Source organism: Mobula birostris, chromosome 7 (genome assembly GCF_030028105.1).
Source record: "Mobula birostris isolate sMobBir1 chromosome 7, sMobBir1.hap1, whole genome shotgun sequence".
Taxonomy (NCBI): Eukaryota; Metazoa; Chordata; class Chondrichthyes; order Myliobatiformes; family Myliobatidae; genus Mobula; species Mobula birostris.
Genome location: NC_092376.1, coordinates 6,633,939 through 6,653,088, shown reverse-complemented (window position 1 = coordinate 6,653,088; position 19,150 = coordinate 6,633,939). Strand labels below are relative to the sequence as shown.

The following is a 19,150-nucleotide window of genomic DNA, read 5'->3' as shown; positions in this document are numbered from 1 at the left end:
GCCCAGCTCTGCATCCTGTCAATGCCTTGTAACCTACAACAATCTTCTACACTACTTACATCACTACCAACAGTTCATGTCATTCCCCCTCCTATAACTTTCCTCCAATCACCTTAAAATTATGCTCCCTTGTATTAGCCACTAGGTACGTATCTATGGATGTAAATTCCAAGATCCCTCTGTTCCTCCACATTGCCAAGAATCCCGCCATTAACCCACCAGCAATTTGGCCGCCTGGATTCTCACGAGCCAGGATCCATCGTTCACCATGTGGCATATCTTCCCAAAAGCATCATCGACCAAACGGATCTCTTCATTAGATGAGGGAATGGGGACAATACTAAAGAAATGAAGAGACTGGCATGAGAACATGGACAGCGCCAACAACTCACTCTACTATTTTGTGGACAGACAGAATAAAGATCTGCATTATTAACTTCACCGTACATCAAAACATACCATGAAATGCGACATTTGCATGAACGACCCACACAGTGTGATGGTGTGCTAAGGCAGCCCACAAGTGTTGGCGTGTTTCCAGCGCCAAATTAATAGCCCTATTTTTTATATAGAGATACAGTACAGTAACAGGCTCTTCCGGCCCTACGAGCCTGCGCCATTGAATTACACCCATGTGACCAATTCACCTACTAACCTGTATGCCTTTGGGACGTGGGGCAAACTGGAATGCTTCGAACAAACCCACGCAGAATTGAAACCAGGTCACTGATGCTGTAGTAGAGTTTTGCTAACCATGCTGGGGGCAGTCCGCAAGCGTCGCCAGTGTTTCCAGAACCAGAACAGCATGCCCAGACGTCACCTTAACCTAACCCGCATGCCTTTGGGATGTGGGAAGAAACTGAAGCCCCCAGAGGAAACCCACGCAAAATTGAACTCAGGACACCGGTGCTATATTGGCATTGTGCTGGGGGCAGTCCACAGGTGTCACCACGGCTTCTAGCACCAAGACCGCATGCCCAGGACTTACCTTAACCCTAACCTGTACGTCTTTTGGGATGTGGCAGGAAAGCAGAGCAGCTGCAGGAAACCCACACCATGTACAAGCAGCGATAGGAATTGAAAACCCACTCTACAGCTGGCATTGTGGGCATTATGGTTACCTTTAGGCTGATGTGCCACCCCAAACCTCTTAAAAATCCAAGCAACCACCTGAACTGAGAAAGGATATGGTGGTTTAACATCTTGGCTCTTCACAATTACACAGATTTTGCAAACTATTACACACGTATTCAACAGACATGGCTGCCGATGGCATCTAGTATTTATTTTCTATCTCTAATTGTCATGCAGCAAGGCAGTTTCATAAAGCGATTAGGATGAAATATTGCTGTGAGCGTGCAGTGAATTTCCATCAGATTGTCTAGGGTTTGTATTATTGCTAACTTATTCCTACTTTTTAAATTTAGCCTACTTATAGGATTACTTAACGCCTGTTGATGTTGATTGTACTTACATAATATGGTATTTTTGATTACATTTTGATTCTATATAATGTTTGTCTTTATGTATGATTTTTAATTCTCACTTTTTTATGACCATATTGACTTATGCTTACAATCTATATAAAGCACTTTGAGCCTGCATCTCATTGTATGAAATGTGCTATATAAATAGTTCGCAAACATGAGGAAATCTGCAGATGCTGGAAATTCAAGCAACACACACACAAAAGTTGCTGGTGAAGAGGTACAGTCCTGACGAAGTCTCGGCCCGAAACATCGACTGCACCTCTTCCTATAGATGCTGCCTGGCCTGCTGCGTTCACCGGCATTTTTTGTGTGTGTTGCTTATATAAATAGTTATTGTTATTAAATTGCTTAGAAGTTTGTTGTTTACTGAGAAGTTCAAGTAAATTTATTATTAAAGTACGTATATGTCACCATATACAACCCTGAGATTCACTTTCTTGCAGTAATTCACAGTAAAACCAAAAACAATAGAATCAATGAAAGACCGCACCCACAGGATGGACAAACAACCAATGTGCAAAGAACAACAAACTATGCAAATACAAAAGAGAAAAAATTATTAACAATAAGTAAATAAACAATATCAAGAACATGAGATTAAGAATCTTTGAAAATGAGTCCATAGGTTGTGGGAACATTTCAATGATGGGGCAAATGAAGTTGAGTGAAGCTTTGGTTCATGGGTCTGATGGTTGAGGGGTAATAATTGTTTCTGAACCTGCTGGTGTGGGTCCTGAGGCTCCTGTACCTTCTTCCTGATGGCGACAGTGAGAAGAGAGTAAGACCCAGGTGGTGGGCATCCTTGATGATGGATGTTGCTTTCCTGTGACAGCGTTCTGTGTAGATGTGCTCAATGGTGGGGAGGGCTTCACCCATGAAGGACCGGGCCGTATCCACTACCTTTTGTAGTATTGAACTTTCTGTAGTGGGGTATATGGGGTGTCTAGGGAGGGGCAGCACCTCCAGTGGTGGGCTTGTCATGCTCCGCCCAGGGTAGTTCACCCAACTTTGGCCCCTACCTGCTCATCAGTCTCACCTGTGGCTCCAAGTGACTGTTTGCATACAGCAGTGGCCACACCCCAGTACAGCACTTCAACAGGCGGGATAAACCGGGTGAGGGTAGCCAGGAACCTCCAACCCCGGTGAGACAGGGATATGCCACCTCCCAATACACGACCCCACACCCACACTCTACACCTCACCCCCCCCCCACACACACACACACACACACACTCTACCCCTCACCCCCACACATCTACCCCTCACCCCCCCACACACACTCTACCCTTCACCCCCCACACACACACACACCCACACTCTACCCCTCACCCCCCCCACACACACACCCACACTCTACCCCTCACCCCCCCACACACACACACACACCCACACTCTACACCTCACCCCCCCCACACACACACACTCACTTTACCTTCACCCCCACACATCTACCCCTCACCCCCCCACACACACTCTACCCCTCACCCCCCCACACACACACACTCTACCCCTCACCCCCACACATCTACCCCTCACCCCCCCACACACACTCTACCCCTCACCCCCACACACACACACTCTACCCCTCACCCCCACACATCTACTCCTCACCCCCCACACACACTCTACCCCTCACCCCCCCCACACACACACACTCTACCCCTCACCCCCACACATCTACCCCTCACCCCCCCACACACACTCTACCCCTCACCCCCCCCCACACACACACACACACTCTACCCCTCACCCCCACACACACACCCACACTCTACACCTCACCCCCCCCACACACACTCTACCCCTCACCCCCCCCACACACACACACTCTACCCCTCACCCCCACACATCTACCCCTCACCCCCCCACACACACTCTACTCCTCACCCCCACACACGCACTCTACCCCTCACCCCCCCACACGCACTCTACCCCTCACCCCCCCACACACTCTACCCCTCACTCCCACACAGACACACTCTCTACCCCTCACCCTCCCACACACACTCTACCCCTCACCCCCACACACACTCTACCCCTCACCCCCTCCACACACACACACTCTACCCCTCACCCCCCCACACACACAGCCCCTCACCCCCACACAACCCCTCACCCCACACATTCTAGAGCAAGAGACAGTGAGCATGTAAATAGCTCTGCACTGAGTACTTACTTATCCTGAATAAAGGACATTTAATAAAAAAAACACTGACCTATCTGCGTAGAGTTGACTGATAACCCACACGAGCTGCACAGCCACAGAACGGACCTGCTCATAGTCATCCGATAGTGCCTTGCAAGCCTTTGGAAGAGCAGAGGATCAATTAAACAAAGCAGTGCCAATAATTCTCAACAATAACCCATGTACATTGATAAGAGCATCTCAGGAATCACAGACGGTTACATAGAATTACAGCATGATTATAACAGACATTAGGCCCATTGCATCCATGCTAGCCCCACACCCTACTCCCTACAGTTCTGCAAACTCTTCCCTCTCGGACAATAACAGCAAAAGACAAAGGAGCAGAATTATTTCATATGGGCCATGGAGTCTGCCCCACCATTCGATCATGGCTGATTTACTTTCCCTCTCAACTTCATTCTCCTGCCTTCCTTTGCCACCCTTACTAATTAATTTATTTCATTTAGTGATACAGTGTGGAGTTGGCCATTCTAGTCCTTCAAGCCATGCCGTCCCAGCAACCCTGATTAACCCTAATCCAACCATGGGACAATTAACAATGACTAATTACCCTATCCAGTACACCTTTGGACTGTGGGAGGAGACAGGAGCACTGGGGAAAACCCACTCAGTCACAGGGAGGACATACAAACTCCTTACAGAACGGCAACGGAATTGAACTCTGAAATGTCCGAGCTGTAATAGCGTCGGGCTAACTGCTACGTTACCATGGTACCCATTAAGTAGCCAGGAATCTCCACTTTAAATATACCCAGTAACATGGCCTCCACAGCAGTCTGTGGCAATGAATTCCACAGATTCACCACGCTCTGGCTAAAGAAATTCCTCCTCATCTCCGTTCTAAAGGGGCATCTTTCTATGAGGGGAGATTTGGTATGTTTCTAAAGTTATGTGATATACAGGATTCTTCTTAGAGCAGAGGCGGGATCTAATAAAGGCATTTAACAATATAAAGGTCCAGAGTGGATACATAGAACATTACAGCACAGCAGAGACCTTCTTTTGCCAAATAAGCTGATGAATCCTAATTAATCCAATCCCTGTTCTCTGAACATTGGCTACATCCCTCCATTATTCACATGCCTGTCAAAGAATCTCTTAAACATTCTTTATCGCAGGACTGAAATGTCTAGTACTAGACAGCATGCATTTAAGATGTAAGAGGGAAAGTAGAAAGGAGGTATGCCAGGTGCTTTTGTATTTGCAGAGAGTGATGGGGGCGCAAAATGCACTGCCGGGGTGATAGTGGAGGCAGATATCAGAGGAGCGTGTAACAGACTCTTCGAAAGGCACACGAGCATGCAGAGGATGGAGGGAAGAAGGATCAGAATAATTAGGAGTTAAGAATTATAGAACACGGCAGCACCAAAACAGGCCCTTTGGACCATCTAATCCATTCCAAACTATTATTCTGCATCACACATCAAAGTTGCTGGTGAATGCAGCAGGCCAGGCAGCATCTCTAGGACCCTTTGTCCTGACGAAGGGTCTCAGCCTGAAACGTCGACTGCACCTCTTCCTAGAGATGCTGCCTGGCCTGCTGCGTTCACCAGCAACTTTGATGTGTGTTGCTTGAATCTCCAGCATCTGCAGAATTCCTGTTAATTCCTGTTGAGTTTTTTTTATTATTCTGCATAATCATATTGACTGCAACTGGACCACAGACCTCCATACCCCTTCCACCCATGTACCTATCCAAGCTTCTCTTAGATGTTGCAGTCAAACTCACATCCACCACTTCCGCTGGCAACTCATTCCACACTCGCACCACCTTCTGAGTGAAGGAGTTACCCTTCATGTTCCCCTTAAATATTTCACCTGTCACCCTTAACCCATGAGCTCTAGTTGTGGTCTCACTGTTCCTCAGTAGAAAAAGCCTGCTTGCTGGTCTGGCTATATTTGGCTGCTCGCAATCTACTATTTGTTTCCCTGCAGCCATACAACAATCTCTGATGCTGGGGATGATTGTTGCCAAAAGACTTACCTTGAGGGAATGGAAATCATCCTCTCCCCCTTCCTTTCGGAGATGGATGGCTGATATGATCTCAGTCATACAGCTGGACAAACTTAGGTTCTTGAGAACCAATTCAATTAAAAAATTTTCAGCTATCTGGGATCCATTTCTTGCCTACCTGGACGAGGCCGGGGGCGGTGAGCAATTTCCCCCCAGCTGATTTCTCATGGCCCTCAACTGAGATTTAATGTTTAGTATTTTTGAGCACTTTGTACAATAGGCATCCCTCTAATGTTATGTCCCTTTTTTTTTTTGCTTATTTCATTTTTATACATGTCTGAGCTGGTATGTTCTTGATGATTTCATTGTTTTCTTTTGAAATTTTGAAAATAAAGTAGTAAAAAAAAGCCTGCTTGCATCTATATACTATTAAAACTCTCATGCTCTGTTTGTCTGTTTGTGACCTCCAATTAGCGCAAACAGTGCATTACAGCGGCACTATTTTTGGCTAAATCAACTTAAAATGTGCTAACTTACAGAATGCAGTCAAGGTTCAGGGTTATATATTCGTTAAAAATTGCTCACTCGCCAAAATCAACAGCCCTGCTTTCACCTGAGAGCCGATGTCAGCCATGATGGAAACTGCAACGTGACACCACTACGCATGCGCACGGCCAGCCTCAGAAGTGACACACGATGCTCACAGCAGTGACACCAACCAGAGCAAAAGGGCAGGGCAGCTATTTCGAGCGGTCACATTCTGCTAATCACCATCAGCATGTGCAGGATTGGGACAGATCAAACTGAGACCCATCAATAAGAGATAATTAAATCTTATTGTAATGACGTACTTCGAGACACTCATCAAACCCTTTGCTGCAGTCAAAGGACAGCGGTGACTATATCACGTCTATTTAGGAGAGTGCCAACCACATCATCAAGAATAATCAGCATCCTGGAGGCTTTGGTGTTACTGTTTCGTATCTTCTATCCAGCATTAGGGTAAAAAAAAATATGGTCAGCCTAATTATACTGTGTGGAAAGAGAAGGGGGACAGTATGGTCAAGAGATGATGCCAAACGTCGTCGGGAAGTGGCAAGGAGAGGGAGAGAACAAGAATCGGATGAGGCCAGGGCCGCATGACTCCAGGATCGAAGAGTCAGGACAAAAAAGGTAAGAGAAGAAGAGACAAAGGATCTGAGAAATGCACGTCTCCAGGATCAGAGACAAACTACAAACAGCAGAAGAGATGAAGAGACGGGGGATGAAAGGACTGCACATCTCAGAATAACAAAAACAGGCACAAGGAGGAGGAGAGAGGAAGAGACAAAGGAGCAGAGAAATGCACGTCTCCAAGATCAGAGACAAAGAATTAACAGCAGAAGAGATGGAGAGACGGCGGATGAAAGGACTGCACGTCTCCAAAATGACAACAAGAGCCACAAGGGTGGCAGATCAACCAGAAGTGATGCCATCAAAAGTGTCCTTCGTTAAACGAGGAGCTATATTTGCCTTGCTACGCGTCGCTCTTCTTTAATCAACTGAGCTTTTCTTCTTCAATTTCCAATGCAAAGTGATACCAATAGCATTCAGAAAAATTTAATGTTCATTCTGTTCACATCAGACTGCACTTCTCTCAAAGGGTGCCCCAACGGGTCACCCCATTGTCTAACTTACCCTAAACATATCCCTCATAAGGAGTGAGTATATGGAATAAGCTGCTGGAAGAAGTGATTGAGACAGGTGATTGAAGGGACTTGGGAGTTCTTGTGCAGGATTCCCTTAAGGTTAATTTCATTTCAAGAGGACTAGAATATAAAAGCAACGATGCAATTTTGAAACTTTATAAAGCACTGGTTGCCTCACTTGGCATATTGTGAGCAGTTCTGGGCTACTTAGCTAAGAAAGGATGTGCTGATGTTGGAGAGGGTTCAAAGGCGGTTCACAAAAATGATTCCAGGAGTGAATGGCTTGTCATATGAAGAGCGTTTGATGGCTCTGGGCCTGTATTCCCTGGAATTCAGAAGAATGAGGGTAGCCTCATTGAAACCTATTGAATGGTGAAAGGCCTTGATAAAGTGGATGTGGAGAGAATGTTTCCTTTAGTGGGGGGAGTCTAAGTCAGAAGACACAGCCTCGGAATAGAGAGACGTCTTTTTTAGAACGGAGACAAAGAAGAATTTCTTTAGCCTGAGAGTGGTGAATCTGTGGAATTTCTGGCCACAGCCAGCTGTGAAGGCCAAATCATTGGGTATATTAAAGGCAGAGGTTCACATATTCTTGATCAGTCAGGACATGAAGGGATACGGGGAGAAGGCAGGAGATTGGGGCTAAGGAGGAAAATGATGAAACAGCAGAGGGCCTCATTCTGCTTCTACATCTTATGGTCTTACGGTATCATTTAAGAAGCACTAGCTGAAAAGGGGCTTAGAGGGATGTGGGACAAATTCAGGAAATTGGAACTAGTTGGGTGGGCACCGTGGCTAGCATGGAGTGCTTGAGCGATCTGTACCCCACTATATTGCTCCATGACTATATTACCAACCACACCCCCCAACTCTCCATCCCCCCTCTCTTTTTCCATTCTCCATCTGTGCCTCCCGTATCACACCCTCTCCTCTCTGCACCTCTCTGTAACCTCAATCTGGTGACAATACTCCTTCTCTTTCTCCCATGGTCCACTCTCCTCTCCTATCAGATTCCTCCTGCTTCAGCTCTTTACTTCTTCCACTAATCACCTTTCAGCTTCTTACATCACTCCCCCTCTCTCACTCACCCACCCACCTTCCCCTAACCTGGTCTCCAACTTGCACTCCTCCCCCCTTCCCCCCCACCTTCTTATTCTGACTTCTGCCTCCTTCCTTTCCAGTCCTGATGAAGGGTCTCAGCCTGAAATGTCGACTCTTTATTCCTCTCCACCAATGCTGCCTCACCTCTGAGTTCCTCCAGCATTTTGATGGTGTTGCTCTGAAGTTTCAGCATCTGCAGAATCTCTTCTGCTACCCATCTTAACTTTGCTTCACTAACAGCAGATGCTTCCTCGCTTGTTGAGAGCTTTGAACGTTCTCCGTTTCTGTTACGATAGAAATTAGGGGCGCACAGGCCAGTACTGGAAGAGGAGGACAGAACTGTTGGAGAGTTGTGGGACAGCTGGAGAGAGTGGGAGGGACTGGGAGCAGGTAGGGAGGGGGAGCGGGAGAGGTTGAGGGGACTGTGAGGGTTGATGGAAAGGTGAAGGGTCTAGGCCAAAACGTGGACTGTTTATTCCCCCTCCATAGATGTTGCCCGATCGGCTGAGTTCCTCTGAAATGTTGTGTGTGGCATTCTGAGAGGGCTTATTGTCTTTACCTGAGAGTAGATGGTCTGCTGCAGCTTCATTCCCCGTTCGTGGAGTTGTAACTAGGACAGAGCAGAAGAGGCAGTATGAGTACCAGTGACACGGAATAAACACCATGCTGGGAATCATTAACCTTGTGGTCTGAGCAACCAACAACAGAAAAGAGCACAGACCATTCTGTAAATCCACTCACCGCATACATTCTCTCTTCTCCCACAACCATAGAAAAACTACAGCACAGAAACAGGCCTTTTGGCCCTTCTTGGCTGTGCCGAACCACTTTCTGCCTAGTCCCACTGACCTGCACACGGACCATATCCCTCCATACACCTCCCATCCATGTATCTGTCCAATTTATTCTTAAATGTTAAAAAAGAACCCACATTTACCACCTCGTCTGGCAGCTCATTCCACACTCCCACAACTCTCTGTGTGAAGAAGCCCCAACTAATGTTCCCTTTAAACATTTCCCCCTTCACCCTTAACCCATGTCCTCTGGTTTTTTTCTCCCCTTGCATCAGTGGAAAAAGCCTGCTTGCATTCACTCTATCTACACCCATCATAATTTTATATACCTCTATCAAATCTCCCCTCATTCTTCTACGCTCCAGGGAATAAAGTCCTAACCTATTCAACCTTTCTCTGTAACTGAGTTTCTCAAGTCCCGGCAACATCCTTGTTAACCTTCTCTGCACTCTTTCAACCTTATTAATATCCTTCCTGTAATTTGGTGACCAAAACTGAACACAATACTCCAGATACGGCCTTACCAATGCTTTCTACAACCTCATCATAACATTCCAGCTCTTATACTCAATACTTTGATTAATAAAGGCCAATGTACCAAGAGCTTTCTTTACGACCCTATCTACTTGTGACGCCACTTTTAGGGAATTTTGTATCTGTATTCCCAGATCCCTCTGTTCTACTGCACTCCTCAGTGCCTTACCATTTATCCTGTATGTTCTACCTTGGTTTGTCCTTCCAAAGTGCAATACCTCACACTTGTCTGTATTAAACTCCATCTGCCATTTTTCAGTCCATTTTTCCAGCTGGTCCAAATCCTTCTGCAAGCTTTGAAAACCTTCCTCACTGCCCACTACACCTCCAATCTTTGTATCATCAGCAAATCTCCTCCTGCAACTGGGCAGAAGATACAAAATTAGAAGAATACACATACCAACAGGCTCAAGAACAACTTCTACCCCACTGTCATAAGACTATTGAATGGTTCTCAAGTACAATTGTGACTCTTGATCTCACAATCTACCTCATTATAACATTGCACATTGTTTACCTCCACTGCATTTTCTCTGTAACTGTAACACTTAATTCTGCATTGTTTTATAGTTCTACTTCGTGTGACACTCTGTAAAGTTTCACTGCTAATGTAATGGTCTCTCTGTAATGTTTCACTGTTAACGTAACAGCCTTTCTGTAATGTTTCACTGCTAATGTAATGGTTTCTCTGTAATGTTTCACTGCTAATGTAACGACCTCTCTGTAATGTTTCACTGCTAATAAAAAGCCTTTCTGCAATGTTTCACTGCTAATGTAACGACCTCTCTGTAATGTTTCACTGCTAATAAAAAGCCTTTCTGCAATGTTTCACTGCTAATGTAACGGCCTTTCTGCAATGTTTCACTGCTAATGTAACGGCCTTTCTGCAATGTTTCACTGCTAATGTAATGGTTTCTCTGCGATGTTTCACTGCTAATGTAATGGCCTTTCTGTAATGTTTCACTGCTAATGTAATGGTTTCTCTGTAATGTTTCACTGCTAATGTAATGGTTTCTCTGTAGCAGCAACGTTTGGGTTATGACTAGAGAGATAATGGGGGCTTTGGAATGTGCGCCGTCCAATAAGAGGCACGTTGTTTCTTTCTTGTGGATCTGAGAGAAGGTATTCGTGGTCTTTTGTCGGCAAGAGGTGAAGAGAGAAGACGCGAGTGGAGAGGGTCGGTAGACTGCCAAATGGAGTGGACTTGGAGCCAGGGTGCAAGGGTCAGCAACGCTCGGAGGTCGGTGGGGAACGAATGGACGGACAACCGTGAGCTCCAACGTGCACATTAGACTGTTTCATTAAAATGGGCCCTTTTTCTTTTTATTTTCTTTACTAACCCGACAGTCAGATTAAGATTTATAAAGTTCAATCATTTTATTGCACATGGTGTACTGTCTGATATTTTGTGGTGCAGATTTGTAACCGGGCAACATATCACACAGCATCCACACAAACGAGATTTCTCAGTTTGGCCAGAGGCTGTCCTCTCCTAGACAAACGCATGCTGGCCGAACCTCAGGCTTACACTTGTCTGACCCTTTACTCTAAGAATGACCCTTGGTCCTAGCTATCCCAGCTACAGGGAACATCACCACTGCACCAACATAATCAAAGACCTTACCCACCCTGGACATTCTCTCTCTCCCCTCTCCCATCGGACAGAAGATACAAAGGCCTGAAAGCACGCACCACAGGCACGAGGACAGTTTCTATCCTGCTGTTATAAAACTACTGAGTGATAGGGGCACCACGGTAGCGTAGCACGGGGCATCGAGTTCAGAGTTCAATTCCACCGCCGTCTGTAAGGAGTTTGTACATTCTCCCCGTGAACCGTGTAGGTTTCGTCCAGGTGCTCTAGTTTCCTCCCATGGTCCAAAGACAGACAGCTTAGTAGGTTAATTGGTTATTATAAATTGTCCTGTGATTAGGCTGGGGTTAAATAGGTGGCTGCTAGTTTCAATGGTTCCATTTAATATCAGAAAATATATACAATATATTCTTATTCTTTGCAGACATCCACAAAAACAGAAGAGTGCCCCAAAAATGAGGGACAGTAAAAATGTTAGAACCCCAAAATGCCCTACTCCCCCACCCCCATGCACAAGCAGCAGCAAAGCAACGACCCTCACTCTCCCCTACCAACAAGACAGAGAGTGCGATCTGAGTACAGAGCCTCTGACACCTGATCCTATTTATCTCTAAATAAATAAGATACACCTTGACCTTACAACCTTCCTTCTGTGCTCCGTTACTCTTTTCCCTTACACGAGCTCATTACACCGATGTGATGAAATTATCCGTATGTTTGGCATGTCAAACCGTGTTTTTCCACTGTACCTCAATACATGTGGCAATAAAAAATCAATTTAACAATATGACAGTCAGACTCATCACTCCACACAACCTCTTGTACCCACACCCAGTGGCCGGTTTATCAGGTAAAGGAGTGGAATGTGGTGTGGTCCTCTGCGGCTGCTGCAGCCCATCCTCTTCAAGTTTCGACGTTTTGTGTGTTCAGAGATTCTCTTCCACACAACAGTGTTGTACAAATGTTGTTATTTCAGTTACTGCTGCCGTCCTGTTGGCATGAACCAGTCTGGATATTCTCCCGCAACCTCTCTCAGTAACAAGGCTTTTTTGCCTACAATACTGCCGCTCACTGGATTTTTTTTTGCCCCATTGTCTGTTAACTCCAGAGACTGTTGTGTATGAAATCCCAGGATATCAGCAGTTTGTGAGCTACTCAAACCACCTCATCTGGCACCAACAATCATTCCAAGGTGAAAGTAATTTCTTCCCCATTCTGATGTTTAGCCTGAACACCAGCTGAACCTCTTTGACCATATTTACATGCTTTTATGCATTGAGTTGCTGACACATGATTGGCTGATTAGAGGCACGGTAGCGTAGTGGTTAGCACAACGTTTTACAGTACCAGTTCAATTCCCGCTGTTGCTTCTAAGGAGTCTGTACATTCTCCCCATGAGCACGTAGGTTTTCTATGGCTGCTGCAGCTTCCTCCCTCACTCCAAAGATATACCGGTTGGCTAGTTATTTGATCATTGTAAATTGTCCTGTGACTAGGCTAGGATTAAGTCAGGCGATCGCTGGTCGGTGCTAGAAGAGCCTATTCCATGCTGTATCTCAATAAATAACTGTATTAACTAGGTGTACCTAATAAAGTAGCCACTAAGTGTATGTTTGGAATCACAAACACGAGGAAATCTGCAGATGCTGGAATTTCAAGCTACATGAACGCAGCAGGCCAGGCAGCATCTCTAGGAAGAGGTATGCTTGGAATGATCAGTTTGGATGACATTCAGGGAAAAGAAATCTAGAACTAGAGGTTTAAGGTGAGAGGGGAGAAATTTAAGGATCTGAGTAGCATTTTTTTTAAAAAACAGAAATAGGTGCCCAAGGAGACCGTGGAGGCAGACACGGTTTGGCAAATTGGTAAATGAGTTTATTACCAAGGTACAGTGCAAAACCAGTCTTGTATAATGTTCAGCAGATCAATCCAGAACAACAATGCGTTGAGGTAGTACGAAGTAAAAGAACAACTGAAGGCAGAATAAATAATAGTCATAATGAGGTAGAGTGCCAGATCAGAGATCCATCTTATCATTATAGTCTTGTAGCAGTGGCATAGAAGCTGTCTTTGAACCTGGTAGTCCATGCTTGCAGGCTTTTGTATCTTCTGCTCAATGGAAGAGGGGAAAAGGGAGGATGTCCGGGGTGGGTGGGCTCTTTAGATATTTAACCTTTAAATTGGCTTATGGACCAGAGTACAGTGAAAAACTTGTCTTGCATACTGTTCATTTAGATCAATTCATTACACAGTGCATTGGGCAGAACAAGATATAACAATTGCAGAAGTGTTACAGTGCAGGAAGATATAATAAAGTATATTGTGAGGGAGGTCAAGTGAAATTCAGTTTACCATGGCTTTCATTGCTGCTGTTCGGACCCGGGGATCCTGGTCGGTGAACGATTCACTGATGATCTTCTGCACGTCTTTGGCAGCCACGTTCTCCAGCTCCTTTGCCCCCAGCCTCTCTAGGGGCCCCAGGCAACCAATCAGCTGCAAGCATTTGTTCCGTACCACGTGGGACGTGTCTGCCAGGTGCTGGTCATTTGCAGGGGAACAACAACACAACAATTACTATAGATGATTTGCTACAGCATCCTTTATCACCACAGAGAGTCTGAGAGCACTTTATGTTCAATGGAGTACACTCTGACTTGTCCATAACACTGTAAATGGTGCTGGCCATCTGAAACAGCAAATCATTGCGTCATAGAGCACAATAGCAGTCTGCGCTGAACAGTTATTCTGCCTAGTCCCATTGACCTCCCATTCATGTACTTATCCAAATTTCCCTTAAACGTTGCAATCTGCCGTTTTCGCTGGCAGCTCATCCCACACACTCACCACCCCTGTGAGTGAAGATGTTCCCCCTCATATTCCCTTTAAACATTTCGCCCTTAGCCTATAACCTATGACCTCTATTTCTTCTTATAGTCTTGGACTATATTTTATCTGTGACTCTATTTTACTGATACCTTGTACATGCTTGCTCTTTATTATGTGTCTTGTGCTGTGTGTGATTATTAGTACCAAAACTATGTTTTGCACCTTGGCCCTGGAATAATGTTGTTTTGTTTGGGTGTATTCATTGGTATTCATGCATGGTTGAATGAAATTAAAAACAATAAGACCACAACATATAGGAGCAGAATTAGGCCATTTGGCCCATTGAGTCTGCTCCATCATTTCATCATGGCTGATCCAATTTTCCATTCAGCCCCGACCTCTTGCCTTCTCCCCATAGCACCTCATGCCCTGACCAATCAAGAACCTATTAATCTCTGGCTTAAAGGTATATAAAGAGTTGGGGTTTACAGCTGCCTGGGGCAAAGAATTCTACAGATTCACCATCATTTGGCTAAAAAAAATTCCTCCGCAACTCCGATACCCCTCTAATCTGAGGCTGTCCCGTCTAGTATTAGACTCTCCAACTAGGAAACATCCTCTCCATCACAGCCTTTCACCATTTGATAGGTTTCAATGAGGTCACCCCTCATTCTTCTGAATTCTGACGAATACAGGCCCAGAGCAATCAAAAGCTCTTCATATCCAACAAGCCATTTGATCCTAGATTCAGTCCTAACACCGACCCCTGCGGAACATCACTAGTCACTGGCGGCCAACCAGAAAAGGATCCTTTTATCCTCAGCCGCTGCCTCCTACCAATCAGAGGATCCTCGAACCATTCTAGCATTCATTTCAAGAGGCCTAGAATATACGAGCAGGAATGTGATGCTGAGGCTTAAAAGGCACTGATGAGGCTTCACCTTGAGTATTGCGAACAGTTTTGGGCTCCTCCTCTAAGAAAAGATGTGCTGGCATTGGAAAGGGTTCAGAGGAGGTTCACAAGGATGATTCCAGGAATGAAAGGGTTATCATATGAGGAATGTTTGATGGCTCTGGGTCTGTACTCACAGAAATTTAGAAGGTGAGGGGGGATCTCACTGAAACCTTTCCAATGTTGAAAGGTCTGGACAGAGTAGACGTGTAAAGGATGTTTCCAATGGTGGAGGGTGTCTAGGATGAGAGGGCACAGCCTCAGGACAGAGGGGTGTAAATTTGATAGGTTTTTGATTGGGGACAGCATCATAGGTTACAAGAAGGAAGGCCAAGGCGTGGGGCTGAGGAGAAGAAAAAATGATTAGCTATGATTGAATGGCAGAGCAGACTCAATGGACCAAATGGCCTAATTCTGCTCTTACGTCTTATGGTCTGACTGACCTCTATCCATTTCACTGGCATTGTCTTTGCACCCTCATCTCCTGTGTCTTCCCTCCAACCTTACATTTGCTCCCGTTCTGACAAAATGTTGACTCTGCTTCTCTCTCTACAGATGCTGACTGGCCTGCTGAGTGTTCCCACCCCAGTCTGTGAAAGTAGATATGTGATTGAAGAGGATCTTGTGTTGCTAAAATATTTTTATACTTAGCTTGCCAGAAGTAGTCAAAAATCGTTAATTCCCTCAAGTTGTCAGGCTGATCAACAGCACCACCCATTAATCAACATCCCCACCCCCCCACACCACCACTACATATATATCACCTCGTGTTCCTTTATGTACGTAAAATCAGTGGCCACTTTATTAGGTATCTTTTGTATCTAGTAAAGTGGTACTGAATCTATGTTCATGGTCTGCTGCTGTAGCCCACCCACTTCAAGGTTCCACATGTTGTGCATTTAGAAATGCTCTTCTGCACACCACTGTTGTAACATGTGATTATTTGAGTTAATGTCACCTTCCTGTCAGCTTGAACCAGTCTGGCCATACTCCTCTGATCTCTCTCATTAATAAGGCGTTTTTGCCCACGGAACTGCCACTCACTGAATGTTTTTTTTGTTTTCGCATCATTGTCTGTAAATTCTAGAAAACGCAGTGCGTGCAAGTCCCAGGAGATCAGCATTTTCTGAGATACTCAAACCACCTTGTCTAGCACCAACAATCATTCCATGGTCAAAAATCACTTAGATTACATGTATTCCCAATTCTGATGTTTGGTGTGAACAATAACAAAACCTTTTAACCCACGTTTGCATGCTTTTATGCATTGAGTTGCTGCCACATGATCGGCTGATTAGATATTTGCATTAACCAGGCGTACCTAATAAAAATGGCCACAAGTGTAATTTATTACAGTTACTTGTAGATCATGGATTATAGGATTGATTTTATCTTTATATTTATTTTGTGTTTTTATTGTGTCCTGCATGTTGTGTTTTTTTTGTGCTGCATCATCGGATCTGCAGTAATAATCATTTTATTCTCCTTTACACTTGTGCACTGAAGAATGACAATAAACAACCTTAAATATTGAATCACTTGTACCTCTTTGTCTCTCCTGCCAACAACCAGAGAATCAGAATCATCCGAGCAGCTGTTTCTTACCTTACAACCAATCTCAACTAAACGGAAACTGAGAGGCAGGTTGTCTTGTAGCTGAATGCCAATCACCAAGGCGGTGTCCAATAACTGGGCGAGGACGTGGTGAGATTCTGCAACAATATGTCACATATGGAAATAATTATTCCAATACAGCAATTCCACCCTTGTTGAGAAACTTTGTCATCATTTCAACATCTTTTTTTTCCAACTATGATTACAGGTAGTTCACCTATTGAATATTGGATGTGGAGAGGACGTTTCCTATAGTCTAGGACCAGAGGGCACAGGATCAGAATTTAGAACAGAGACGAGGAGGAATTTCTTTAGCCAGAGGGTGATGAATTTGTGGAATTTGTTGGCTCAGAAATCTATGGAGGCCAAATCATTGGGTATATTTAAAGCAGAGGTCAATAGTTTCTTCTTTTTTTTTAAATTTTATTTTTATTTGGATAAGGAATTCACAAATATCATGTACTTTTTTCACACATATAACCTTTTCCATTTTTTATATGTATAAAACTATAATTATTTATACATTCTTAAGTACACATTGAGATGATATAAAAGGAAATTAGACACTTAATAGATAATTATGTACTGTGGTAATTCTAATCTATTAGGCTAAGTAATGGTATTAGTTGTTAAGAAAAATAGTAATAATAGTTTCCTTATAACTCTTCTGGACCATTTCCACTGGTCCAATATGTTGTATGTAAGCCTATGTAACAACCATTGTAGGTGTTTATATCCTAATTTGTTCATGCTTGCTCCTGCCCGCAGACATAATTATCCAATCCCTATGTACTTATTTACTTAATTTTTTCATTTTTTATCCCTTTCCCAAATCTTTCCCTTTACTTGTGTTAATTCTCTATTTTCCAAAAGAAAACAAAAAAAAAAGACATTTAGACTAGGGGTGCTTACATTAGCAATATTACTGTGTTGATGAGAAGAGCAGCATAAATCATTAGGAGAGTCATCTAAAGTCTGCTCGCATTGGGGTTATATACTCAATCCATTTATTCCAGGTTTGATCAAATTTTTCTTCTTGAATTCTCAGGGAGTAAGTCAACTTTTCCATTTTAAATATTTCCAAGATAATTTCGTGCCAATCTTCTAATGTAGGTGGTATTGGATTTAGCCACTTTCTAGTGGTTGATTTCTTGCTTGCCACTAAGAGGGCCTGCAGCAACTTTATATCTTCCTTCTGTTCAAGAAACAATACGTGCCCCAAATAGAGCGTCTCAAAGTTCAGAGGTATCTGGGACCTAAGTACCTTAACTAATGTTCTATGAATACCTTCCCAATATAGACTTAATTTAGGGCAATCCCAGAAAATATGAAAATGATTTGCCTCCTTGGAGCCGCACCTTCTCCAACACGTCACGTTTGTATCTTTATATTTTTCCTGATATGGGGTCTTGAAGTATCTTATAATGTTTCTCCAACAATGTTCTCTCCAAGTCAAAGAATTAGTCGAGGACCATTGAAAGCTGCAGATTTTCCCCCAAGCCTCCTCTGAAAGTACCAACCCCGCTTCTTTCTCCCACTTCTCTTTAATATACAGTGTATTTACATTTTTAGCATGGGAGAGTGCATTATATAATCGAGAAACTGATTTACTAGGTATTGAACTGCAAGCCGAATTCAGAATCTTGAAAAATTCTAATTCTACTGTTGATAGGTCTATATATCTACAATTCTGGTTAACATAGTTTCGTACTTGAAGGTACCTAAAAAAGTCATTGTGTTCTAGGCCACGTTTGTCCTGCAGGATTTGGAAACTTTGTAATACTCTTTTATCTATAAATGAGAGGTAGGTTGTAAGACCTTTCTTTATCCATAGCTCAAATCTTTTATCTCCTCTGTTGGGAAGGAATTCGGTATCATATGCACACCATCTAAAGAGTTTTAACATGTTATTAATTCCACATGAATTAACCACCTTCTGCCATACTTTTAATGTAAGATTTATCCAACTGTTTTTAAATTTTTCCAACTGGGCCATCAATCCTTTGTCAGCTATTGAGGCCTGTAGAGGAAAACTGTCAACTAATCCAAATTCTATTTCCTTCCATCTAGCCTTATATTCCCTATTACACCAATATAACAGAGGGGTTATCTGTGAGGCATAAAAATAATTTCTCAGGCAAGGAAGAACCATACCTCCTCCTTCCTTCCCTAACCGTGAGGTGTTATATCGAATTCTAGGTTTCTTTCCTTGCCAAATGAAGCGGGAAATCCATTTGTCCCATTCCCTGAATTGATTATCATCCACCTCCACCGGTAAAGTACGAAAAAGATACAATAACCAAGGAAGACTATTCATTTTTATAGTATTTATCCTTGAATTTAAACTTAAAAAGGGGATAAGATTCCATCTATGCATATCTGCTTTTATCTCTGAGA

The 19,150-nt window shown here is 43.9% G+C and overlaps 1 protein-coding gene across 2 annotated transcripts in view; it reads right to left on the bottom strand.

Moving 5' to 3' along the window:
* The window catches only part of ints4 (integrator complex subunit 4), a 100,753-nt gene that overhangs the window by 53,479 nt on the left and 28,124 nt on the right, over window positions 1–19,150 (bottom strand). Inside the window, exons 4-8 of one of the 2 annotated variants that reach the window (XM_072262554.1) lie at window positions 16,745–16,851; window positions 13,714–13,899; window positions 9,002–9,052; window positions 3,707–3,795; window positions 220–340 (exon numbers count right to left, since the gene is read on the bottom strand). In XM_072262554.1, the coding sequence (XP_072118655.1) occupies window positions 220–340; window positions 3,707–3,795; window positions 9,002–9,052; window positions 13,714–13,899; window positions 16,745–16,851 (554 nt within the window). Of the gene's footprint in view, window positions 1–219; window positions 341–3,706; window positions 3,796–9,001; window positions 9,053–9,988; window positions 10,085–13,713; window positions 13,900–16,744; window positions 16,852–19,150 lie in introns of those variants that run through there. The other variant, XM_072262555.1, reaches the window with a different exon arrangement.